General features: G+C 44.5%; 1 protein-coding gene across 2 annotated transcripts; it reads right to left on the bottom strand.

Moving 5' to 3' along the window:
• Positions 1 to 4369: 4369 nt before the first annotated feature.
• ccdc28b (coiled-coil domain containing 28B) lies at positions 4370 to 21716 on the bottom strand. 2 transcript variants are annotated; one of them, XM_038794367.1, is made up of 6 exons: positions 21478 to 21716; positions 15590 to 15785; positions 14894 to 15057; positions 9757 to 9911; positions 7320 to 7342; positions 4370 to 5166 (listed from the first exon to the last, which is right to left on the bottom strand). In XM_038794367.1, the coding sequence occupies exons 2-6, from the start codon at positions 15748 to 15750 to the stop codon at positions 5079 to 5081; spliced, it is 591 nt and encodes a 196-aa protein (XP_038650295.1). In that variant the 5' UTR covers positions 15751 to 15785; positions 21478 to 21716; the 3' UTR covers positions 4370 to 5078. The 2 variants fall into 2 exon arrangements, with proteins under 2 accessions (XP_038650295.1, XP_038650303.1); XM_038794375.1 differs by having other exon boundaries at positions 4374 to 5166; positions 9757 to 9838.
• Positions 21717 to 27712: the final 5996 nt, after the last annotated feature.

The raw sequence follows: 27712 nt of genomic DNA, 5'->3' as shown, positions 1-27712 counted from the left end.
ACACTCAACCTCACTATTAACCACCAGGCTAATCAACGTGTCATGTGCATATTACTGACCTACCCCCCACAGTCATATATGTTGTTTATATGAATGATAAACAATAGGGGACCCAGCACAGATCCCTGTGGTACGCCACTGGACACTGGCTTCCAGGATTTTGAATGAAGTGAGAATGGAAATTGCAGAGTCGCTGGCCATAACCTTCCAGATGTTTCTGGACTTGGGGGATGTGCCAAAGGACTGGAGAATTACAAACGTTATGCCCTTGTTCAAAAAAGGTGAAAGGATAGCCCCAGCAATTATAGACCAGTCATTTTAACATCAGTAGTGGGGAAGCTTCCAGAAACATTTATTCGATTTAGAATTAGTAGTCACATAGAAAAATGTGGGTTGAATGGGAAGAGCCAGTATAGAGTTTTAAAGGAGAAATCATGTTCATCTAACTGGCTTGAGCTTTTTTGAGGAGGTAACAGAGGATCGATAAGGGTAATGCTGAGGATGTGGTGTACATGGATTTTCAGAAGGCCTTTGATACAGTGCCACACAACACTGAGAAAAGTTATAACTAAGTAATAAAAGGGACAGTAGCAATGTTGTTACGATCCCCTAGGTAGTGCACAGTCCATTTGAGTCCAACTTGACCTGGAGTTTCAACACAAATAATTATTTTTAAAATACCCGTAGTCTCTGGTCGCCAAATAACTACAAAATCAGGTTTGTAAATTTGTAAATTTAAACAATTAATTTTTATTAATAACAATAACTGTATTTAAATATGCAGCAAATACAACTGTTATCTAATTCCTAACCCCGTTCTTTAACTTGCCCCCACCCTCTACACACACACATACCAAGGCAGAGGGGAAAAGAGGGGTGTAAAAGTAATGATGAAAGTAAAAGGATAAGAGTCTTTGCTTCAGAAGGCTGTCTTCCAATACAACTTTCTTAATTCTAGGCTTTCAGTTTGAGGTTTTTGCTTTCAGTCTGCATTGGTTTTCACTGTAGATTCATCCAGGTTCTCTGCAAGTTCAGAAACCAGCAGATAGGGAGTCTTCCTAAAGAGAGAGAGTGAGTGACTCACAGCTGCTCCTATCGGCCTCCAGGTTCCGATTGTCGCTTCCGGAGTCCTGAAAACCATCCCACTCGGGGAGGACCCAATCACCGCCTGTCGCTGGGCAGAATACGACCTTTGGCCAATTCATTGGCCACCAACCACCCAATTGAACCAAATCCTTCCAATCTCTCAGGTGCCAAAAAGTCAGAGTTCTGCGGTTCAAAAGTTAGCAGTGTACCGTTTTGAACTTTTGAGCTCCTCACTTCCTCACTCAACCTAAAAGGTATATGTCCATTCATAGATCAAAAATGATAACCACAAAGTAAAATAAATGAGAAATTGGAGAAGCAACAGGAAGAACCCTTACAACATGGATACAAAATTGGTTGAATAATAGGAAGAGGAGAGGAATGGTTAGTGAATAATTTGAAGGGATGGTTGCTTGGAGGGAGGGTTGCAGTGGTGTTTCCCAGGGGTTGGTATTGGGACTCTTGCCTTTTCTGCCATATGTTAATGATCTTGATGTGCAGGGGGCAATTTCAAAGTCTGCAGATCACACAAAACTTGTTAAGAAGGCGTACGGTGTGTTAGCTTTTATTGGTAGAGGGATTGCGTTTCGGAGCCATGAGGTCATATTGCAGCTGTACAAAACTCTGGTGCAGCTGCATTTGGAGTATTGCGTGCAATTCTGATCGCCGCATTATAGGAAGGATGTGGAAGCGTTGGAAAGGGTGCAGAGGAGATTTACCAGAATGTTGCCTGGTATGGAGGGAAGGTCTTATGAGGGAAGGCTGAGGGACTTGAGGCTGTTTTCGTTAGAGAGAAGAAGGTTAAGAGGTGACTTAATTGAGGCATACAAGATGATCAGAGGATTAGATAGGTGGACAGTGAGAGCCTTTTCCTCAGATGGTGATGTCTAGCACGAGGGGACATAGCTTTAAATTGAGGGGAGATAGATACAGGACAGATGTCAGAGGTAGGTTCTTTACTCAGAGAGTAGTAAGGGTGTGGAATGCCCTGCCTGCAACAGTAGTGGACTCGCCAACACTAAGGGCATTCAAATGGTCATTGGATAGACATATGGATGATAAGGGAATAGTGTAGATGGGCTTCAGAGTGGTTTCACAGGTCGGCGCAACATCGAGGGTCGAAGGGCCTGTACTGCACTGTAATGTTCTATGTTCTATGTATTGTAAACTGTGAAGAGGACAGTGTAGAACTTCAAAAGGACATAGACAAGTTGGTGCAGCGAGCAGATAGGTGGCAGATAAAGTTAAATGCAGAAAAGTGTGAGGTGATGCATTTTGGTAGGAAGAACATGGAGAGACAATAGAAAATAAAGGGGTGCAGGGGCAGAGGGACCTGGGTGTATATGTGCATAGATCATTGAAGGTGGCAAGACAGGTGGAGAAATGTGTTAACAAAATGCATAGTGCTCTGGGCTTTATTATTAAGGGCATAGACTACAAGAGGAAATAGATTATGCTGAACTTGCACAAGATATTAGTTAGACCTCAGCTGGAATATTTAATACAGTTTTTGGTGCCATACTATAGGAAGGATGTTAACGCATTGGAGAGGGGGAAGAAAAGATTCATAAGAATGGTTCCAGGGATGAGAAACTTCAGTTATGAGGATGAATTGGAGAGGTTGGGACTGTTCTCCCTGGAGAGAAGAAGGCTAAGAGAAGATTTGAGAGAGATGTTCAAAATCATGAGGAGGCTGGACAGAGTAGATAGGGAGAAACTGTTCCCACTGGTAAAAGGATCAAGAATGAGATGGCACAACTTTAAGGTGAGTTGCAAAAGTTTGAAATGCATTGAGAGAAAAAACTTTTTCACACAAGTGGTTCAGGTCTGGAATGCACTACCTAGAAGTGTGGTGGAGATAGGTTCAATTGATGCAATGTTTCTATTTAAATAATTATCCAACGTTCAGGCATATGGGAAAATGCAAGGGTGTCAGACTTGCTGAGATTTTCCAGCGTTTTCTCTTTGGAATATGAGGGGATTTGATCGGATGTTTCCTTTTATGGGGGGGGGTGAAAACTAGGGGACACAATTTAAAAATAAGGAGCCTCCCATTTAAGAGGGCGATGAGAATGTTTTTCTCCCAAAGGGTCATTGGTGCATGGAATTCTCTTGCCTAGAAAGTCGCAGTGGCTGTGTCTTTACATTTATTCAAAGCAAAGTTAGACAGATATTTGATAGAAAAGGGAATCAAGGATTAAGGGGGCCAGACTGGAAAGTGGAATTGAGACTACAACCAGATCAGTCATGATCTTATCTACTGGTGGTGAAGGCTCAAAGGGCCAAATGACCTTCTTCTGCTCCTCTGTTGCCAAGGGATTGTCTGGCTTTGATGTGGGGGTTCTGAATACAATTCTGTTTTAATGAGCAATTAAACACTTGAGGGGTTTCAAATCTTTGAATGGACTTTCACGAATGATTCCTTGTTTTTCTATCATGAACTCTAGTAGATATTCAGAAATGTAATTTATTTTACCTTAGCGTGGCTCCTGAGGTTTTTTCGTAGCGGATGCGGGGTGAGTTGACATAGAGGATGTGATGGAAGGGTCATGAGTTGAAACTAAGTTGACATGGGGTTATAGTGTGTCGTGGGCATGGGTTGGCACAGGGCAAAAGGACCATGGAGGTGAGTGTGAGACATGTTGGAGTGTGGGTGTGAGACATGTTGGCATGTTTGGGCATGGGGAGTAGGTGTGGAGGAAGGGCCAGAGTGTCTAAAGTTTACGAATACAACTGGGACAAAGTCCCAGAGAGCGAAGCTGGGCCTTCCATTTCGGCATCTGGCAGCCCCTGTAGCCACTTCAGATTTACATCCTGCAACTCTCCCTGGAACAAAAGTACCGCCATTCAGAGCACTTGTTCCCGAGGCTAGTGAAATGAACCAGGAAATTTCCCAACTCCCACGATCCAACTAGGGAGTGAAAATCCAGGCCATGGAATCTATAATTCCAGATCAAACTTACTTTCTTTGATACATCCAACCCAAAAACAACCGTTGTTTTCCACTAGTGGAGGTCCCATGATTTGAAAACCACTGCCCTAAAACCATTAGAAGAAAAGAAAAGAAAAGAAAATCGCTTATTGTCACAAGTAGACTTCAATGAAGTTACTGTGAAAAGCCCCTAGTCGCCACATTCCGGCGCCTTTCCGGGGAGGCTGGTACGGGAATCGAACCGTGCTGCTGGCCTGCTTTAAAAGCCAGCGATTTAGCCTTGTGAGCTAAACCAGCCCCTGGCATTTAGATGCAACAACGGGGTAGGTGTAGGACAACAGAAACAGTATATAGGTTTATCCTGAATGCATAAGTTAATCTTTATTTACATGTGATATAAAAAAACATTTTTTTGAAACAGACTGATGAACAATACTGGAATAATTGCACAAAAATGTCTAAGAATTGAAAAGGAACCCTAGAGTTCTAAATTGAAAACATTTTAGGGGTTTTCCTATTGTGTGCTGTTTAAGATGCCCAGTTAGTTGTAATGGCAGATGAAGGATGGCTGTACTATAAGAAAAACGTGCTTATGTACAAACAGTACAAGTGATTTTTTTTTGTTTTAAAAAGTCAAGCGCCCTGTGCCAGGAAAGATAAGAATTGCATTTTAAAAGTTATTTTCACAATAATGTCTTGATCCTGCCTAGCGAACAATCTATTTGTGCCCAATCCACGGAATTAAAATCTGGTTCCCTGACAGTTCTGCAAATTTAGCCAGCGAATGATTGAGCCACACAGACTAAAAAGGTTGAAGATTCCAGTCCCAGTTGTAGCTGTAACGAAGAGCCAGTCTTTTCCAGAGATGAAGTGAGTGGATAAAGTCAACAAGAAAATACACTGGTCCCTGAATGTTAATTTTACCTCTGCGTCCCATTTCAGTGTAAAAGCCAGGAATTTTATGTATTCGGTCTTCCACCTCACAGCAGTGCTTTCATTGAGGAGCGCAGTCCATTTCCTCGTGATCCAAGATTTCCTTCTGTCTCATTAACCACAATTTCTATAAAGTAGGAGGTTTTGGTTCTTGGTTTTTTGGAAGTTCTTGATTTTTTGGAAGTTCTTGATTTTCTGCTAAGTGTAATTTTTGTCTGAGTTTCTGCTAAGGATCATTTGCTCTTAACTATGGAAAATTTCAAACATCTAAATCAATAATGTTTTAAAATAGAGTTCTTAGGCGGCAGCATGGTGGCGCAGTAGCACTGCTGCCTCACGGCGCCAGGACGTGAGTTCGATCCCAGATTTGGGGGGGAAAAAAGAAGTGTACCCTAAATTTATTTTAAAAATAATTTTTAAAAAAGAGTTCCCAAGATAACTCAGTAGTTGAATATATTACCCACTATAACATTAAGCTGTACAGACCAGGAGATCTGTAGTTTGGTTCATGATCTGTGCACAGAGTCAATTTAATGAAGCTTATAGAATTGGAAGGCAAATTATTGACCTTGTGAGCAAATATTTTTTACATTTAGAGTGCCCAATTCTTTTTTTCCCAACTAAGGGGCCAGTCCACCTATGATGCACATTTTTGGGTTGTGGGGGTCAGCCCCATGCAGACACGGGGAGAATGTGCAAACTCCACATGGACAGTGATCCGGGGCCAGGATCGAACCTGGCCTCAGTGCCGTGAGGTAGCAGTGCTAGCCACTGCACCACCCTGGGAGCAAATTGGCTGAGTACCAGGAGACAGAGTGAAAGTAATGGGCATGTACTCTGGCTGGATGTGACTGGTGGTGTTCCACAAGGATCTGTGTTGGGACCTCAACTATTCACAATGTTTATTAACAACGAAGACGATTGGAAAGAGAGCCAAGTATCTAGATTTACGGGATGCAAAGATGGGTGGCATTGTAAGGAGTATAGTTTTTATTATTCATTCAAGGGATGTGGGCTTTGTTGCCCATCCCAACTGTCCACGAGAAGATGGTGGCGAGCTGCCTTCTTCAAACACTGTGCAGTCCATGTGGTGTAGGTACACCCACAGAGCTGTTAGGAAGGGAGTTCCAGGATTTTGACCAGCAACAGTGAAGGAAGCACAAACTTTAAAAGGGATAGTCCCAGGTTGATTAAGTGAATGAACAAAACTGACAAATTGATTTCAATATAAGAAAATAAAGGAGCTCATCCATTTTGGTCCGAGAAAGATAGAACGGGTACTTTCTAAATGGTGAAAATCTAGAACCAGTGGAGGTCCAAAGACACCTGCAGGTCTAGGTACATAGATTATTAAAATGTCATGAACAGGGACAGAGTACAATCAGAAAGGTGAAATTAATGTTGGCCTTTAGATCTCAAGGGCTGGAATACACAAGGGTAGCAATCATGCTTCACTTAGACAAAGCCTGGTTAGGCCACATCTGGAATATTGTGAGCACTTCTGATCCAAGTTTTCAAGATATTAAGGAGGATAGATAGGGTAGATATAAACTGTTTCTCCTGGCTGTGAAGTGTAGAAATGGGAGCAGCTTCTAAAAAATTAGAGGCAGATCTTTCTGAAATGAAATTAGGAAACACTTCAACACAGAGGGCCTTAGAACTCTTCCACAAATAGCGACTAATAGAGTTTTGTAAACCATAGGTATTAGGGATGTGGGACAAAGGCCCATGGAGTCAGTTCACAGCTCAGTCACAATTTCATTGAATGGTAGAGCAGGCGCAAAGGCTAAATGGCCTATTTTTGTATGTATGTTGACATAATTGGTATTAACACTTTTGGATTCAGAAGTCCTTTAGGATTCTCATCACTACACAAAGATCCCTTCTCGAAGTATGTGGACATCCAAAGATGTGGAGGTCAGGTGAATTGGCCATTCTAAATTGTCCCTCAGTGTCCAAAAGGTTAGGTGGGGTTACTGGGTTACGGAATATGGTAGAGATGTGGGCTTAAGCAGGATGCTTATGTCAAGGGCCGGTGCAGACTAGTTGGGCTGAATGGCCCCCATCTGCACTGTGAATTCGATGATTAGATGGTTGAGCACAGAACTGAATTTTCCTGGAATGTTCTTCATGATCAGAAGGCCTCCTGATGCTCAGGGATAGATTGTGGCTTTGTGATATCCTGTGATAGGAGTCAACACCCTTTGCAACCCGCAGTTCCATTTCTATTGAAGTTTGCTTTTATCCAGGGGAAAACTGGAACTCCTGGAACTCGAATGAACAACCTGCTGTTAACAAGCTATTGCCATTACTGTTAGCTTGTAATTGCGTATAGATAATATTGACAGGAATCATTTGAAAAGGATACATTGAAGTACTCAGTTCTTCCAACTGCAAGATAGCGAAAAGTAAAAAAAAACACAGTAAATCTTGAAAAACTGACAAACTTTCAAGGTAGTCGGTATTTAATATGTCATGATGATTTGACATGTGCATGAGTAATATTAACTACATATTTTCAAATTTGAAGTACCCAATAGTTTTTTCCAATTAAGGGGCAATTTAGTGTACCCAATCCACCTACCCTCCAAAGATGGGTTGTGAGGGTGAGACCCATGAAAACATGGGGAGAATGTGCAAACTCCACAGAGACAGTGACCCGGGGCTGGGATCGAACCCGGGTCCTCAGTGCTGTGAGGCAGCAGTGCTAACTACTGAGATATATATATATTAGCACGATGGCACAGTGGTTAGCACTGTTGCCTCACAGCACCGAGGTCCCAGGTTCAATCCCGGCCCTCGGTCACTGTCCGTGTGGAGTTTGCACATTCTCCCCGTGTTTGCGTGGGTCTCACTACCACAACCCAAAGATGTGTTGTGTAGGTGGATTGGCCATGCTAAATTGCCCCTTAATTGGAAAAAATTAATTAGGTATTTTAAATTTTAAAAAAAAATATATATAAATAATGAACTTTTTCAAAAATAACTTTTTAAAACGAGTAAAGACACCAACTTAAGATGACCGTCACAGATCCCCTGTCATGTCTGGTATAACAGGTTGGTCATATATGAATCATCATAGAATCATAGAATTTACAGTGCAGAAGGAGGCCATTCAGCCCATCGAGTCTGCACCGGCTCTTGGAAAGAGCACCCTACCCAAGGTCAACAACTCCACCCTATCCCCATAACCCAGTAACCCCACCCAACACTAAGGGCAATTTTGGACACTAAGGGCAATTTATCATGGCCAATCCATCTAACCTGCACATCTTTGGACTGTGGGAGGAAACCGGAGCACCCGGAGCAAACCCACGCACACACGGGGAGGATGTGCAGACTCCGCACAGACAGTGACCCAAGCCGGAATCGAACCTGGGACCCTGGAGCTGTGAAGCGATTGTGCTATCCACAATGCTACTGTGCTGCCCCTGGTTTCTGGAAGTCTCAAATGTGGATTAAACTTTAATGCCACGACATCCTCCTCTGGAATTTCACACCTGCTTATGTCAAGAATTACTTAAAAGATGTACTGAAACGTGTAACTAGCTCTTACACTTGCATTTCTGTAATTTGGGGAGCTGGTGGTGTAGTCGTATGTCACTGGACTAATAACCAGAAACTGAGCTGGAGACATTGTTGGATGGTGTGGAGGAGAAGCGGGACACCCTGTTCCCCAGGGTGGGAAGCAGACTGCCACCTGCAGACATGAACTTGACCTGGGCGCAGGTGGCAGAGTGCCGTGAGCCCTACATCCAGGACAGGACAGCAGTGCAGAAAGCGTACTGGCAGTGCCTGTGATTCGAGGACCTGCCGAACCGAGCGTGTGGCCGAAGACTCTGGTTGAGCAGGACCGTGAGACACCTCTGCTGCATCATGGCACGTCTGGAAGCGTGGGGGTATGGAGGAGAACACCCGCCCGGTGGTCGACCGTGGTGATGGTCACCCTGAACGTCTATGCAACAGGGTCCTTCCATGCATCAAGTGGGGTCCTGTCTGGGATCTCACAGACCTCCACGCACAGCTGCCTCCTCACCGTGATGGAGTCCCTGTATACCGGCCAGGGCAATACATCAGCCTGAATATTGGTGACACGGTGGTGCAATGGTTAGCACTGCTGCCTATGGCGCTGAGGACCCGGGTTCTATCCCGGCTCCGGGTCATTGTCTGTGTGGAGTTTGCACATTCTCCCGTGTCTGCGTGGGTCCCAGCCCCACAACCCATAGATATGCAGGTTTAGGTGGATTGGCCACGCTAAATTACCCCTTAATTGGAAAAAAATAATAATTGTGTACTCCAAATGAAAAAAAAACATTTTTCCATTTGGATCAGTGTGTGAAGGGTTTGGAAAGTTACAAAGCCAGAGTTAAGTTGTATGCTCTCATCTCTGGGGTCTAAAACTGAATTAATTCCAATCCAATGTAATAAAATGAGTATTTCTTAGACATCTTCTAATTGTTCCATCAAAATTCTATCTATCCGCATTTTGCAAAGAATTCTTATACCAACATTTTTTTGTTTTCAGATAAATTTTTAGAGTATCCAATTATTTTTTTCCAATTAAGGGGGCAATTTACTGTGGCCAATCCACCTAACCTGCACATCTTTGGGTTGTGGGGGTGAAACCCACGCAGACATGGGGAGAATGTGTAAACTCCATGCAGACAGTGACCCAGGGCCGGGAGTCGAACCCGAATCCTCAGCGCCCTGCAGTCCCAGTGCTAACCACTGCGCCACATGCCACCCTTCTTATACCAAATTACCCCAAGAATTAGACACCCGAGACAAAAAAACCTCAAACTCACATTTGCCAGAAGCTGTTCAAGATTCCTGTCGGATGCATTTTTTTTCTTGTCCTCAGAAAGCTCTTCCACATGACTGTCAAGGCTGAAATGTAAACGTGCCATTTTTTCCTGCATTTCTCTCACATGTTCCATCTGTTCAAAGGAACACTCTTTCCCTAAAGAAAATGCAGCATTTTCACAACTGACATTAACCCAAAATCTGTGCACTGCTGCAGCTCATGTTTCTGACTAAATTTACTTATGAATAGAGTCCAATGGGCTAAGGCCTCCAACTTTGTTAAAAACTTCATTCATAGACTGTGAATGGCTGAAGTTATTTTAACTTGCTGACGTGGCAATGTAATGTATAATGGTTGAAAAGTGGAACACAATTCACATAGTTGGTTGATTCATGCTAACCACATTATTTACAACACCATGTAATTGGCACCAGTCCACCAGAAATGAAAGACATTTCAAACTGCTACATTCAGACATTGTCATGGGGACAAGACATGTACTTCTGTATACAAGTATGTTTTTTTTAATGTTTAGATTGTTTTCTTATTGGACTTGTTTTAAAAGAAATTTAATAGAAAAATATAAGCTCCTCAATGCCTGAAAAGAATGACCCATCAAGTCGTTGACAGGATACTCACAGCTAAACAATAGAGACACAGCAATTGAATTCAGCAGCCCGAGTTAAAGGAAGGAGGAAACACACCAGTCAAGCTTTCCTGCCCCGATAACAGTGCAATGAATTGGCCAATTCATGATATCTGTGGGTGACAGCTCATCAATACTCACCGTCAACCTACAGTCATGAAATATAGCTTGTGGGATGGGGTACATGATGCCCTGATGTGTGAGAAACCTTATATCAGGATTTAATGTCTTCAAGAGAGGTGACAAAAACATATTTGTGTTAATTACTTACAGTTACACAACATTTTAACGTAGAAAATGTTTCAGGTAGACCAAACAGGGGAAAATATTAAATAGACGCCAAACCATGGTGGGAAAATGGGTAGTGGCAAAAAGAGAAATAAGAGGCAGACAATGTTACTGAGATCAAGATATAAAGCCTAAAACAAAAATAACACCCAGGAGATATGGATTATAAGTCACAAAAAGTTAGCATGCAGGTACAGCAAGCAATTTGGAAGGCAAATGGTATGTTGAGACCTTCATCGCAAGGGATTTGAGTACAGGAGTAAAGATGCCTTGCTGCAATTGTGGGCAGCACGCTAGCACAAGTGGATAGCACGGTGGCTTCACAGCACCAGCGTCCCAGGTTTGATTCCCTGCTGGGTCACTGTCTGTGCGGAGTCTGCACGTCCTCCCCCTGTCTGCGTGGGTTTCCTCCGGGTGCTCTGGTTTCCTCCCACAGTCCAAAGACGTGCAGGTTAGGTGGATTGGCCATGCTAAATTGCCCTCAGTGATCAAAAGGTTAGGAGGGGTTATTGGTTTACAGGGATAGGGTGGAAGTGATGGCTTAAGTGGGTCGGTGCAGACTCGACGGGCTGAATGACCTCCTTCTGCACTGTATGTTCTACATATAGAGCCTAGGTGAGACTGCACCTGGAGCATTGTGCACAGGTTTTGGTCTCCTCATCTAAGGAAGTATACATATGCCATTGAGGGACCATTCCAGTTGATGTTACAGTACGATTTGTAGATTGGGTAAGGCTGCTGTATAGGGAGCCGAGGGAGAGTGTCCACACGAATAACATGAATTTGGTATGTTCTGCTCTGCACCGAGGGACCGGGCAGGGATGCTGTATGTCACCCCTGTTGTTTGCGCTTGAGCCTTTGGCCATTGTGTTGAGGGGTTCAGAGGTGTGAAGAGGGATAGTGTTTTGGGGGGGGGGGGGTAGAGCATAAGGTCTCTATGTATGTATCGGAAACCAATTGGGTGTTTGGGTATAAGCTAAATTTATATAAAAGTGAATATTCTGTGGTGTCTCAGCCAGGGGTGGGGGGGGGGGGGGGGCTACCATTCCATGGGGTGGGGCCTCACTTTAGATATCTGGGGGTGCATGTGGCGTGGATAATTTCACTTCAGGATAATCTCGAAGGTGGTACATGTGAGACTTGAACCAGGTCCCCTGAAAGCTATATTAGGGGTGTCCAATCAGCCAGGGCTGGAAGCGGGTGCGGAGGTAGATGGCTTGGCCTTCGCCTCGTTGATCATCCGAAGGCGGGTCCTGTTGGGGTGGAAATCAGCTTCTCCACCCTGTGCCCCGGCATGGTGGGGGGATCTGGTAGAGTTCTTAACATTTGCGAAAGTGAAGTTTGAGTTGAGGGGAAGGATGGAAGTGTTCTACAATTCATGGGCTTTGTTTATTATGCTCTTTCATGAATTGGATGACATCAAACTTGGGCGGGGGGCTTGGATTGTATATGCTGTTGGTGATTTGTATGGGTGCTGGTGGATTCCTGATTCTTTTTCTTTGATGTATGTATTTTAAATGTTGGGGGTTGGTGGGAGGAAGGGATTGTTGGCCAGGGATTGACATTGTATTTGTTACCGTTGATTGTTTGTTGATGGGTGTAAATTTGGATGAAAATGTTAAAAAGGAGAATTTTTGAAAAAAATAACAAAAAACATTTATTGAACACGAAAAGCTGGATTATTATGCAATGTTCCTTTACTCCCCTCTTATTTTAACAAAACACATGAATTTTAAGAATAACACGTCTTACAAAGTATATCTTAAAACTACAACAGTCTCACTAACACAACATCTCTTTCATCACATAAGGTGGCAGTAGTCAAATACCTTCCCCACCCTGAATCTCAAGTGAATGTCTGGATTTCTCCTCAGAATTCCCCCAGATGATTGTCACATGAGTTTTCAAACTCCACTCTCAAAAAAACATGCTTTAAAACCTTTGTGCACAGTACTGCTGTCCATTAATGGTTTGCATTCCAAACTCCAGGCCAGGTTTTGCAAAATATTTTTAAACAAAGTTCAACTTTTAACAGTGTATCTAGTCCAGGATTTTAAGCCAACCCCTTTCGGATTTCTTTGCCTTGACTGCTGTGCAAAGTGTTTTGCTTTATGAATTGCTTTAACTCTTGATTCCCAAACTCTTATTAAAATGGCATCAAACTCGTGATGTACCCGAGAAGTCTGCCGTACCACTTTCATTCTGGTTACTGCAATTTTCTCTTCAACTGAGAATCTAGGAGTGAAACGGTGGCGCAGTGGGTTAGCACTGCTGCCTCACAGCGCCGAGGACCCGGGTTCAATCCTGGCCTGGGTCCCTGTCCATGTGGAGTTTGCACATTCTTCCCATGCCTGCATTGGTCTCACCCCCACAACCCAAAGATGTGCAGGGTAGGTGGCTTGGGGCCATGCTAAATTGCCCCTTAAATTGGAAAAAAAGAATTGGGTACTCTAAATTTATTTTTAAAAACTCAAAACCTTTTGCTTGAATCTTTCTTGAATCCTTCTGAACAATAGCTTAATTCTTCTGAACAATAGCTTAATCACTGTTTTCCTAACTTCAGTCATCTTAGACAGCCTTTCTGTCCCAATTCCCTGGCTATCTGGACTGTAACTTGCTCCTTAGGAAGCCTGCATCATTACAATTTCCTTATCCAATAGAGCTGAGGTTCACTCCCCAGTGTCTTGTATCCAGCTAAAACATAAAAAGCTTTTTTTTTAAAATAGGACCTCCAGTTTCTAAGCAACACCCAACTGCTTATGAATTTTATTTATTCTTCATGCCATAGCCCTCTCTCAGCGCATCAGAAACACAGCTGGAACTTGACCAACCCCCACAGGTACAAACCACCTTTGTCTAGCATGAATCTAACTACAGGTATTAGCCTTCCAGGCAGAGAGAAATTAAATTAAGCCCAATTGAAACCATACCTCATTTCCAATGTTCAACACCATAATCCCACCCAAGTTCATATCAAAGCTACAAAATCTAGGACTTGTCTCCCCACTCTGCAACTGGATCCTCGATTTTCTGACCAACAGACCACAGTCAGTAAGAATGAACAACAACACCTCCTCCACAAAAGTCCTCAATACCGGGGCCCCGCAAGGCTGCGTACTTAGCCCACTACTCTACTCCCTGTACACACACGACTGCGTGGAAAAATTTGGTTCCAACTCCATCTACAAGTTTGCTGACGATACGACTTGGGGTTGGGAGCAAGATGCTGGGTTGAAATGGTTAGCGACAGGTGGGATGGGATCACGCTTGCAGACAGAGCAAAGGTGTTCTACCAAGTGATCACCCAGTCTGAATTTAGTCTCTCCAATGTAGAGGAGGCCGCATTGGGAGTAGCTAATCAGTAAACCAAATTGAAGGAGGTACAAGTGAAACACTGCTTCATTTGAAAGGAGGAGCTGTTGCACCTTCTGCAATTACCTGGGAAGGGGCGAAGGATTGGGGGAATGGAGGAGTGGACCAAGGTGTCATGGAGGATGTGATCCATGTGGAATTCTGATGGAGGGGGGTGGATGATGGATGAGGGGTAGATGTGCCTAGTGGTGGCATCATGCTGGAGTAGGCGGAAATGGTAGAGGATGATTCTTTGAATGTGGAGGCTAGTGGGGTGGAAAATGAGGACAAGAGAGACCCTATCATTGTTGTCAGAGGGAGGGCAGAGGTGCAGGAGATGGGTCACACACAGTTGAATGCCCTATCAATCACAGTGGGAGGAATCCTTGGTTAAGGAAAAAGGCGGACATGTCAGAAGGGTTGTTTTCAAAGGTGGCATAATTGAAACAATTGGAAAAGAGGCAGAGAAACTGGGAGAATGGGATAGAGTCCTTACAGGGTTTGGGGTGTGGGGAGCTGCAGTCAAGATAACGGTGGGAATTGGTGGGTTTGTAATGAATATTAGTGATCAGTCTATCAAAAATGAAGACAGAAAGGTCAAGGAAGGGAAGTGTCAGAGATTACATGTGAAGGTGTGAGAGGGGTGGAAATTGGAAACAAAGATCAATAAATTGTTCTAGGTCCAGACGAGAGCATGAAGCGGCATTGATAGTCATCAATGTGTTATGGAAGGTTTCAAGAAAAATCACAATGTTATTTCCAATAAACCACACATGCACTTTATTGAGCATGTTACATAGTTACATTACTCATTATTTTCAATTGTCACATTTTCTTGAGTCAAATAACTCACCGAAAGCCTGCAGCTTCCCAGAGTGGAAATCATTCAGTAAATTCAGCAAGCCACATTCCATCTCTCTTACATCAGAAACGTCAGTCAAGAATGAATGCTGAATTGGAGCTGACTTTGTCACCTTTCCAGTTTGTTGTGAAGGCTTCACTTTATCTTTGTTTACCCTGTTCAAATTTCCAAACAATTGTAGATTTTAAAATATGGATCAAAATAAAATAATTTAAAACATATCAATAATTTCATGTAAATGAAAGGAAAACTGGCACTTTAGAAAGTGGTAGGTAGTCTCCTTATACTTTTCAAGTCTATTATTTAACTTTGGGGGTAATACCAAATGAAATGAAAAATGAAAATCGCTTATTGTCACGAGTAGGCTTCAATGAAGTTACTGTGAAAAGCCCCTAGTCGCCACATTCCGGCGCCTGTTCGGGGAGGCTGGTACGGGAATTGAACCGTGCTGCTGGCCTGCCTTGGTCTGCATTAAAAGCCAGCGATTTAGCCTAGTGTGCTAAACCAGCCCCTAGATTTTCTTTATATAATCAGTGTTTATGCCAAGGTAAATAGCCACATTAAAGACACATTCATGATGACAGGTCAGCAAAGTAAAAATCGATTGCTACGGATCACACAGGAAAAAAAGTACAGTGGAAATCCCAACGGAACTTTTGAGTTTAAACCCATTAACTTCGTACTAACCTTTTCAACTTTGACCGTAGTTTTGGTGAAGGGGGCTGAGGTAAAGCAGTGGAGAATGTGGCACTCTTACTCGTCGGCACAGATGATTTCCTGGGATTACCTTTTGGAGCCTGGTGGTATAAAGTCACCTTTGGGCTTCTTTTCTTTTTCTTCTCTTCCATTCTCACAGTTGGAGTCAAATCAAAGTTGAAGTGAGCTAGATAATCAAATTCATATTTTAAAATTTTTTAGCCACACAACAATGAGATCATTAACCTTTATCTCAGGATTAGAATGAAGGTACAAAGCTCCTCGATGGTCAAGTAAGTAAAGGCATCAGCTACTAGTCTACTAACCCCATAGGCTTGAAGGTTTTACTCTTAGTCTGTGCCGAGTTCGCTTATCCCAGTTTAGTAGCACTTCAGCATTACAACTGGCTTCAGCGCTTGAGAGCTGAATGAAGGAAAAGCTCAACCAGGTTCCTATTCCTAGCCATTGTAAATTGGCCTCTGGTGAACATATGTTTCTGGTTATCAAGAAGGAGCTGGTTTGGCCAAGCTATGATCCCTTCAAATAACCTGACAACACACATTGTATGAGCTCACGCCTGTGGGGTGGGAGGGTTCAGGTGACTAGGCTTAGATCATCTTCACAGTCTAGTAACACACCAGAGCTCACTGCTGGAACTCATACCTGCCAGGGCGGGACGGTTCAACTGAGGGTAGACTTAGAAAGATAAAAGACAAGGCAATAGTGCAGGATGCTAATATGGTAATGATACCCAGTGTGTGACAGGAAGGGACAGAGTACAAATGTTAGTATGCACCAGGAAATGGGGTCACAGGAGGGAAACATGGCCAAAAGACAATATCAAAAGATTCTTTATCTGAATGCATTAGTATTTATAACAAGATAAATACATCAATGGCGTACATACAAATAAAAGAATAGGATCCGATAACCATTAGAGAGGCATGGTTTCAAGGTGACCAAGGTTAGGAACTTTGCAAGGATGGGCAGAACAACTTACACATAACACCTTTAGATAATGGAACATCCCAAGGCACTTTCCAGGATGATTATAAAACAAAGTATGACACCATGAAACTACGGATATATTGGATAAAATGTCCAAAAGCTGGGCAAGGAGACAAGTTTTAAGGAATGTCTTGGTAGAGAGAAGGAGGAGAGGTACTTGGAAGTTATTTCTGAACTTGGGGTCTAAGCAACTGAATGCACAGCCACCAACGGTCGAGAAATTAAAATTGGGGATGAATGAGGTGCCAGAATTAGAGGAATGCAGGTAACTTGGGAGGGGCTGGATAAGATTGCAGAGAAAATGATAGGCAAGGTCATGGAAGGGTTTGAAAAACAAGGAAAGGAATTTTGATGGCGAACAGGATGCGAGTTAAGACGCAGACAGCAAAGTTTTGGACGACCTTAAGTTTTCGAAGGGCAGAATGTGGGAAATCAACCAGGAGTGTGAAAGTAAATGCAGCTAGTATAGGTCTATTAATAAAAGGACGAGATCAGTACAATAATGAGAAATGACCTTGGTTCAGAAGATCAAGATGTGTAATCAGTTTTGGTGGAGATAAGAAATAGCAAAGAAGTCATCGGTTAAAAAAAGAGCTTTAAATCAGGAGGTTGAAGGGCGAGAGGAACTTGGTGAAATATCACTGAGCAACTGATGGAGCTGTGGGCTGACAAATCACTGGGTCATTCTCATAGAATTTACAGTGCAGAAGGAGGCCATTCGGCCCATCGAGTCTGCACCGGCTCTTGTAAAGAGCACCCTACCCAAGGTCAACACCTCCACCCTATCCCCATAACCCAGTAGCCCCACCCAACACTAAGGGCAATTTTTGACACCAAGGGCAATTTATCATGGCCAATCCACCTAACCTACACATCTTTGGACTGTGGGAGGAAACCGGAGCACCCGGCGGAAACCCACGCACACACGGGGAGGATGTGCAGACTCCGCACAGACAGCGACCCAAGCCGGAATCGAACCTGGGACCCCGGAGCTGTGAAGCGATTGTGCTATCCACAATGCTACCGTGCTGTCATGATGGGCTTCATCTTAGGGTCTTTAAAGTGGTGGCTAATGAAAGTGTAGATGAGTCGGTGTTAATTTTCTAAATTCCGCTAGATTCTGGAAAGGTACCATCAGACTGGAAAGTAACAAATCTAACCGCTCTATTCAAGAAGGGAAGGAGGCAGAAACCAGGAAACCTTAGGTCAGTTAACTTGACGTACGAGGTGGGGAAGGCTTTAGAATAGATTAAGGAAGTTATACCTGAGAATTTAGGGAAACTCAAGGTAATCGAGAAGAGTCAGCATGGTTTTATAAAAGGAGTCATGTTGAACCAATTTATTGAAGTCCATTGAAGGAGTAATACGAGCTGTGGATGAAGGGAAGCCTGTAGATGTGATGTAATTAGATTTGCAGAAGGAATTTGGTAAAGTGTCAAATCCAGATTAAAAACTCTATAGTGTGAGAGATAACATATTAGTATAAATACAGGGATTAGACGATTGACTGGTAGAGACAGAGAGTATGCATAAATGGATAATTTTCTGACTGATAGGATGTGAAGAGTGGAGTGCCACATGGTCTATGCTGGCGCCTCAACTTTTTACAATTTATATCAATGACTTAGATAAGTATTGTAGCTAAATTTGCTGATGACAGAGAGATCGGTAGTAAAGTCTGTTGCAAAGACAACATAAGGAGGTTGCAGACAGATATAGATAGGCTGAGAGTGGGCAAAAATCTGGTAGATGGAGTATAATGTGGAAAATAATAATAATCTTTATTATTATCACCACAAGTAAGCTTACATTAACACTGCAATGAAGGTATTGTGAAAAGACCCTAGTCGCCACAGACAGGTACACGGAGGGAGAATTCAGAATGTCCAAATTACCTAACAGCGCGTCTTTCGCGACTGTGGGAGGAAACCGGAGCCCCCAGAGAAAACCCACACAGACAATGACCTAAGCCGGGAATTGAACCTGGAACCCTGGTGCTGTGAAGCAACAGTGCTAACCACTACAGTGTTGTGAAGTTGTGCACTTTGACAGGAAGAATAAAAGGTAGAGCATTACTCAAATGGAGAACATCAGAATATCGAGGTACAGAGGGAACTACGTGTTCTAGTGCTCGAGTCACAAAAAGTATAATGCAGCTACACCAAGTAATTAGAAGGCTAATGGAATGCTACCTTCTATTACAAGAGGAATTGGAACATAAAAGTAAGGATATATTCATAGTCAGTTATACAGGGCATTGGTGAGACCACGTCTCAAATGTGCAGTTTTGGTCTCCTTATTTAATGAAGGATGTAAATGCATTGTATTCAGAGGTTTCCTGGATTGATGCCTGGTTTGAGTTGGTTTGCGAGGAAAAGTTGGGCTTTTTTCCACTGGAGTTTAGAACAGCGAGGAGGTGACTTGACTTAATTGGACATTCCGAATTCTCCCTGCGTACCCGAACAGGCGCCGGAATGTGGCGATTAGGGGCTTTTCACAGTAACTTCATTGCAGTGTTAATGTAAGGCTATTTGTGACAACAATAAAAGATTATTATCCTGTATGGTCTTGACAAAGTGGGCGTGGAGAGAATGTGAGAATGTCGAGACATAGGGGGCACCATTTTAAAATTAGAGGTTGCCCTTTTTGGAGAGAGCTGAGGAGAATGTTTTTCCCTCAGGGGTTTTGCGACTTTGAAACTCTCTACCTCTCACCCAGTATATTCTCTCTTCCAACCTCATCAATCAGGCAGGTGATATAAAAGTCTGAGAACATGCACTAACAGATTCAAAAACAGCTTCCTTGTTGCTAACCGACTTCTGTAAGAAGTCTTACAACACCAGGTTAAAGTCCAACAGGTTTGTTTCAAACACTAGCTTTCGGAGCACTGCTCCTTCCTCAGGTGAATGAAGAGGTATGTTTCAGAAACATATATAGACAAAGTCAAAGAGGCCAGACAATGCTTAGAATGTGAGCATTTGCAGGTAATTAAATCTTTACAGATGCAGAGATAGGGGTAACCCCAGGTTAAAGAGGTGTGAATTGTCTCAAGCCAGGACAGTTGATAGGATTTCACAAGCCCAGGCCAGATGGTGGGGGATGAATGTAATGCGACATGAATCCCAGGTCCTGGTTGAGGCCGCACTCATGTGTGCAGAACTTGGCTATAAGTTTCGGCTCAGCAATTCTGCGTTGCCACACGTCCTGAAGGCCGCCTTGGAGAACACTTACCCGGAGATCGGAGGCTGAATGCCCTTGAATGCATACGCTGCAGGAAAGGATGTCCCAAAGCGTGGTACATTGGCGAGACCATGTAGACGCTGCAACAACGAATGAATGGACATCGCACGACAATCACCAGGCAGGAATGTTCCCTTCCAGTCGGGAAACACTTCAGCAGTCAAGGGCATTCAGCCTCTGATCTCTGGGTAAGCGTTCTCCAAGGCGGCCTTCAGGACGCGCGGCAATACAGAATCGCTGAGCAGAAACTTACAGCCAAGTTCCACACACATGAGTGCGGCCTCAACCGGGACCTGGGATTCATGTCGCATTACATTCATCCCCCACCATCTGGCCTGGGCTTGCGAAATTCTACCAACTGTCCTGTCTTGAGACAATTCACACCTCTTTAACCTGGGGTTACCCCTATCTCTGCATCTGTAAAGATTTAATTACCTGCAAATGCTCGCATTCTAAGCATTGTCTGGCATCTTTGACTTTGTCTATATATATGTTTCTGGAACCTACCTCTTCATTCACCTGAGGAAGGAGCAGTGCTCCGAAAGCTCGTGTTTGAAACAAATCTGTTGGACTTTAACCTGGTGTTGTAAGACTTCTTACTGTGCTCACCCCAGTCCAACACCAGCATCTCCACATCACAGACTTCTGAATGGCCCTCTATGGACCGAGCTGATCTCTCCAAATATCATCTCTAGTATAGCACTAAACTCTGTATGCTTCTCCTGATACGCAGAACAATACTTTTCACTGTACCTCAAATCTAAATTTAGAAGGTGATGGAGGCAAGGTCAGTGAATATTTTTAAGGGAAAGGTGGATACATTCTTTTTAGGCAAGGGAATTAATGATTATCGAGGGTAGGTGGGAGTGCAGAACTAGGGGCTTTTGCAGAACTAGGGGCTTTTCGACATTCACACATTCTCTCCACGTCCACCTTACCATGACCATACAGGATAATAATCTTTTATTATTGTCACAAGTAGGCTTACATTAACACTGCAATGAAGTTAATGTGAAAAGCCCCTAGTCGTCACATTCCGGCGCCTGTTCGGGCACACAGAGGGAAAATTCAGAATGTCCAATTAACACACAGATCACCCATGATCTTATTGAATGGCAGAGCAGGCTCAAAAGGCCGAAAGGCCTCCTCCTGCTCCTATTTCGAATGGTGGACATATTTGTGCAAACATACGACAATATCGATTACATAGATACAACACTGGCTGAGTGAACAGATACAGTTGTAGCTGATGTTTTTCAGATTGGGGGAAGGTTTGTAGTGGAGTTCCCCAGGGATCGGTGTTGGGAACCCTGCGATCTCTGATCTGTATCAATGACCCAGACTTTACCCCCCATTGATTACCAAGCTGGGCAAGGAGTCACTCAAGCGATAAACAACATTCACAAGATGTAGGTCAGAATTATTGACGCTCACAGACTGAATTCGGAGGCTTTAACTCCACGATTCATGGTTCGTAACAACAAGCAGACAACATCAGTGCAGCCAAATGGTTCAGAAGTCAACTGACCACGAGAATTCTTCGCAATTATTTTGTTTCACTCCAACAATTACCGCACGTCAAACCACTCAGGCCCACCACAACCCCAGCCTATTTGGATTGAACACTTTACCTGCAAAGCGAGGAACCGAACGGAATGTTTTCAATCCTATCCAGATTGTGGGGGTACCCTGGCTTCAAGTTTGATACGGAAATTAAAATCCTCAATGGCCCTTCAACTAAAACCTCGAATCGCAAATCCACCCTTCGAAACAAAGTAGCATCTATCTTCCGCCAGTAACAATGCGATAGTTCCTCACAGGAAACAGAATCGGAGCTGGAGTTAATCTCAGGAAACTGGATCGGAGCTGGAGTTAAACTCAGGCAACTGGATCGGAGCTGGAGTTAAACTCAGGCAACAGAATCGGAGCTGGAGTTAATCTCAGGAAACTGGATCGGAGCTGGAGTTAAACTCAGGCAACAGAATCGGAGCTGGAGTTAAACTCAGGCAACAGAATCGGAGCTGGAGTTAATCTGAGGAAACTGGATCGGAGCTGGTTAAACTCAGGAAACTGGATCGGAGCTGGTTAAACTCAGGCAACTGGATCGGACCTGGAGTTAAACTCAGGGAACTGGATCGGAGCAGGAGTTAATCTCAGGCAACTGGATCGGAGCTGGAGTTAAACTCAGGAAACTGGATCGGAGCAAGAGTTAAACTCAGGCAACTGGATCGGAGCAGGAGTTAATCTCAGGAAACTGGATCGGAGCTGGAGTTAATCTCAGGCAACTAGATTGGAGCTGGTTAAACTCAGGCAACTGGATCGGAGCTGGTTAAACTCAGGCAACTGGATCGGAGCAGGAGTTAATCTCAGGCAACTGGATCGGAGCTGGAGATAAACTCAGGAAACAGGATCGGAACTGGAGTTAATCTCAGGAAACTGGATCGGAGCTGGAGTTAATCTCAGGAACCTGGATCGGAGCTGTTAATCTCAGGCAACTGGATCGGAGCTGGAGTTAAACTCAGGCAACTTGATCGGAGCAGGAGTTAAACTCAGGCAACTTGATTAGAGCAGGAGTTAATCTCAGGCCACTGGATCGGAGCTGGAGTTAAATTTAGGCAACTGGATCGGAGCTGGTTAAACACAGGCAACTAGATCGGAGCTGGTTACACTCAGGCAACTTGATCAGAGCAGGAGTTAAGGTCAGGCCACTGGATCGGAGCTGGAGTTAAATTTAGGCAACTGGATCGGAGCTGGTTAAACACAGGCAACTAGATCGGAGCTGGTTAAACTCAGGCAACTGGATCGGAGCAGGAGTTAATCGCAGGAAACTGGATCGGAGCTGGAGATAAACTCAGGAAACAGGATCGGAGCTGGAGTTAATCTCAGGAAACTGGATCGGAGCTGGAGTTAATCTCAGAAACCTGGATCGGAGCTAGTTAATCTCATGCAACTGGATCGGAGCAGGAGTTAAACTCAGGCAACTGGATCGGAGCAGGAATTAATCTCAGGCAACTGGATCGGAGCTGGAGTTAAACTCAGGCAACAGAATCGGAGCTGGAGTTAATCTGAGGAAACTGGATCGGAGCTGGTTAAACTCAGGAAACTGGATCGGAGCTGGTTAAACTCAGGCAACTGGATCGGACCTGGAGTTAAACTCAGGGAACTGGATCGGAGCAGGAGTTAATCTCAGGCAACTGGATCGGAGCTGGAGTTAAACTCAGGAAACTGGATCGGAGCAAGAGTTAAACGCAGGCAACTGGATCGGAGCAGGAGTTAATCTCAGGAAACTGGATCGGAGCTGGAGTTAATCTCAGGCAACTAGATTGGAGCTGGTTAAACTCAGGCAACTGGATCGGAGCTGGTTAAACTCAGGCAACTGGATCGGAGTAGGAGTTAATCTCAGGCAACTGGATCGGAGCTGGAGATAAACTCAGGAAACAGGATCGGAACTGGAGTTAATCTCAGGAAACTGGATCGGAGCTGGAGTTAATCTCAGGAACCTGGATCGGAGCTGTTAATCTCAGGCAACTGGATCGGAGCTGGAGTTAAACTCAGGCAACTTGATCGGAGCAGGAGTTAAACTCAGGCAACTTGATTAGAGCAGGAGTTAATCTCAGGCCACTGGATCGGAGCTGGAGTTAAATTTAGGCAACTGGATCGGAGCTGGTTAAACACAGGCAACTAGATCGGAGCTGGTTACACTCAGGCAACTTGATCAGAGCAGGAGTTAAGGTCAGGCCACTGGATCGGAGCTGGAGTTAAATTTAGGCAACTGGATCGGAGCTGGTTAAACACAGGCAACTAGATCGGAGCTGGTTAAACTCAGGCAACTGGATCGGAGCAGGAGTTAATCGCAGGAAACTGGATCGGAGCTGGAGATAAACTCAGGAAACAGGATCGGAGCTGGAGTTAATCTCAGGAAACTGGATCGGAGCTGGAGTTAATCTCAGAAACCTGGATCGGAGCTAGTTAATCTCATGCAACTGGATCGGAGCAGGAGTTAAACTCAGGCAACTGGATCGGAGCAGGAATTAATCTCAGGCAACTGGATCGGAGCTGGAGTTAAACTCAGGAAACTGGATTGGAGCAAGAGTTAAACTCAGGCAACTGGATCGGAGCAGGAGTTAATCTCAGGAAACTGGATCAGAGCTGGAGTTAATCTCAGGCAACTGGATTGGAGCTGGTTAAACTCAGGCAACTGGATCAGAGCAGGAGTTAAACTCAGGCAACTGGATCGGAGCTGGAGTTAAACTCAGGCAACTGGATCGGAGATGGTTAAACACAGGCAACTGGACCGGAGCTGGTTAAACTCAGGCAACTGGATTGGAGCAGGAGTTAATCTCAGGCAACTGGATCGGAGCTGGAGATAAACTCAGGAAACAGGATCGGAGCTGGAGTTAATCTCAGGAAACTGGATCGGAGCTGGAGTTAATCTCAGGAAACTGGATCGGAGCTAGTTAATCTCAGGCAACTGGATCGGAGCTGGAGTTAAACTCAGGCAACTGGATCGGAGCAGGAGTTAAACTCAGGCCACTGGATCGGAGCTGGAGTTAAATTTAGGCAACTGGATCGGAGCTGGTTAAACACAGGCAACTAGATCGGAGCTAGTTAAACTCAGGCAACTGGATCGGAGATGGTTAAACACAGGCAACTGGACCGGAGCTGGTTAAACTCAGGCAACTGGATTGGAGCAGGAGTTAATCTCAGGCAACTGGATCGGAGCTGGAGATAAACTCAGGAAACAGGATCGGAGCTGGAGTTAATCTCAGGAAACTGGATCGGAGCTGGAGTTAATCTCAGGAAACTGGATCAGAGCTGGTGTTAATCACAGGCAACTGGATCGGAGATGGTTAAACACAGGCAACTGGACCGGAGCTGGTTAAACTCAGGCAACTGGATTGGAGCAGGAGTTAATCTCAGGCAACTGGATCAGAGCTGGTGTTAATCACAGGCAACTGGATCAGAGCTGGTGTTAATCTCAGGAAACTGGATCAGAGCTGGAGTTAATCACAGGCAACAGGATCGGTGCTGGAGTTAACCACAGGAAACTGGATCAGAACTAGAGTTAATCACAGGAAACTGGATGAGAGCTGGAGTTAATCACAGGAAACTGGATGAGAGCTGGAGTTAATCACAGGAAACTGGATGAGAGCTGGAGTTAATCTCAGGAAATTTGATCGGATCTGGAGTTAGTCACAGGAAACTGGATCGGAGCTGGTGTTTATCCCAGGAAACTGGATCAGAGCTGGAGTTAATCACAGGCAACTGGATCAGAGCTGGTGTTAATCTCAGGAAACTGGATCAGAGCTGGAGTTAATCACAGGAAATTGGATCGGAGCTGGAGTTAATCACAGGCAACAGGATCGGTGCTGGAGTTAATCACAGGAAACTGGATCAGAACTAGAGTTAATCACAGGAAACTGGATCAGAGCTTGAGTTAATCACAGGAAACTGGATCGGAGCTGTAGTTAATCACAGGAAACAGGATCAGAGCTGGTGTTAATCTCAGGAAATTTGATCGGAGCTGGAGTTAATCACAGGAAACTGGATCAGAGCTGGAGTTAATCGCAGGAAACTGGATCAGAGCTGGAGTTAGTCACAGGAAACTGGATTGGAGCTGGAGTTAATCACAGGCAACAGGCTTGGAGCTGGAATTAATCACAGAAAACTGGATTGGAGCTGGAGTTAATCACAGGCAACAGGATCAGAGCTGAAGTTAATCACAGGAAACTGGATTGGAGCTGGTGTTAATCACAGGCAACAGGATCAGAGCTGGAGTTAATCACGGGCAACTGGATCGGAGCTGGAGTTAATCTCAGGAAACTGGATCGCAGCTGTTGTTAATCATAGGAAACTGGATCGGAGCTGGAGTTAATCACAGGAAACTAGGTCAGAGCTGCAGTTAATCTCAGGAAACTGGATCCTGCCATTTCTGTCTGACTCCCTCCACCAGAGATCTCTCTCTCTCCCCATCAGCTCCCCACATATTTCCAAGATCTTGTCCCCCCCTCTCCCATCCTCAGACAGAATGTTATCTTGTACCACCAGCAGTGGCAATTTTCAAAGTTGAAGCTAGCCCCTTCCTAACAAAGTGCCTAATTTGCAGGTATCAAAACCCATTCCCCTTTGGTTGGCTGGTACGTCGCCTCCAAGTCACCCAAGTCCGCAAACCTCCCCCTTTTGTGAGGGCCATGAAGAATCCAGCACGAGTTCGCCACTCCCACAACCTAAATGTGGAGTCTACCACAGCCAGGATAGACCTTTAATTGACACAAATTGGAGCCCACAGTGACATGCGTGCCATTTTAAGATGCTGTCGGCATTGGTTCCAAACCCTCAACGCTGATACCGCTACAGGGTTTAGCCATCGAAAACAGAAGAGGCACCAGCAACAATACCCTCAAACTTGACCCACTGCACGAGGCTTCCTCCATTAGACCCCACACTGACCACTCCTACACTTCTCACTTTTGCAACATTTGCTGCCCAGTGGTAATGCAGCAGGCTCAGTAACACTGACCCTCCTCTCCAACTATCTCTCTCCAGAACACCCTCCTAGTCCGAGGTAACTTGCCCGCCCAGATGAACTCAGAAACTGGACCTACTGGAAAAGGGTTGGGCACAAAAATTGACAGATTCTGGAAGACAAACAGAAACCTAAGCAACACAGCCATCTTTACCATCTTGTGCGCAATGGGCCAAAACATGTTTTGCACACATATTCCCAGGTAAAAAAAGTTTGCCCCGACCAATTGGAACAGCAGTTTCCCCAAGCTCTTCCCTTGCCCCGTGCATTGATTGGAAATACTACATTCTTCCCCGTGTTGAGCTTATACCCTGAAAATGAACTAAACTCTCCCTGTATGCAAAAACTCAATTAAAAAAATTTATATAAAAAAAAACTCTCCCTGTATCCCCATAATCCTGTCAGAGCTCTCCACCGGGTTTGAAATATACAGCTGGAGGTCACCTGCATACAAGGAGACCCATGCTCCATCCCATCCTCTCACAACACCCCTCCACTCCCCCCGAGGCTCTAAGTGCCATTGCGAACGGCTCAATTGCTAAAGCGAAGACCAATGAGGAGAGGGGACACCTCTGCCTTGTCTCCCAGTGCAACCCAAACTACTCCGGAGTAATGTTATTTATACGTTGGGGGCCTTGTACAGCAACATAACCCAATCCACAAATCCCTGCCCAAACCGGCCCAACACCACCAATAAATACTCCCATTCAACCCGGTGAAATGCTTTCTCAGCGTCCATTGACACTACATTTCCGTTTCGTGGCCTCCCGGGGGCATCATAATCACATTTAATAATCCTCTAATATTAGCAGGCCCCCTTTTCAAGAACTCCGTTTGGTCTTCCCCTAACCGTGCCCCCCCCACCCCCTCGGCACACAGTCCTCTACACGTGTTGCTAGCACTTTTGCGTGTACATTTAACAGCAATATCGAGCGATACGACCCACATAACTCTGAGTCTTTGTCCTTTTAAAAAATTAGCGAGATAGAAGCCCAAGACAGCCTGAGCGGGAGCTCTCCCTTACCAACCGGTTCATTGTACATCTCGATGAATAAGGGACCCAAATCCAAACCAAACTTTTCATAAAACTCTGCCTGGAATCCATCCCGGCCCGGGGCTTTTCCTGACGACATGGAGCCCACACAGCTCATTATTTCCCCAGCCTAATCGGAGGGCCCAATCCCTACACCTTCCCTTCCTCAACCATCGAGAATTCCAGTCTATTCAGAAACCGCCTCAAACACTCATCCCCTGCCGGGGTCTCACATCATACAATTTCTGGTAGAAAGTCTCAAATACTCTTTTATAAAAAGTATGCGGATCTGGTGGGACCCCTGTTG

Source organism: Scyliorhinus canicula, chromosome 1 (genome assembly GCF_902713615.1).
Source record: "Scyliorhinus canicula chromosome 1, sScyCan1.1, whole genome shotgun sequence".
Taxonomy (NCBI): Eukaryota; Metazoa; Chordata; class Chondrichthyes; order Carcharhiniformes; family Scyliorhinidae; genus Scyliorhinus; species Scyliorhinus canicula.
The sequence above is the reverse complement of the archived record's forward strand: the minus strand, read 5'-3'. Positions and strand labels throughout refer to the sequence as shown.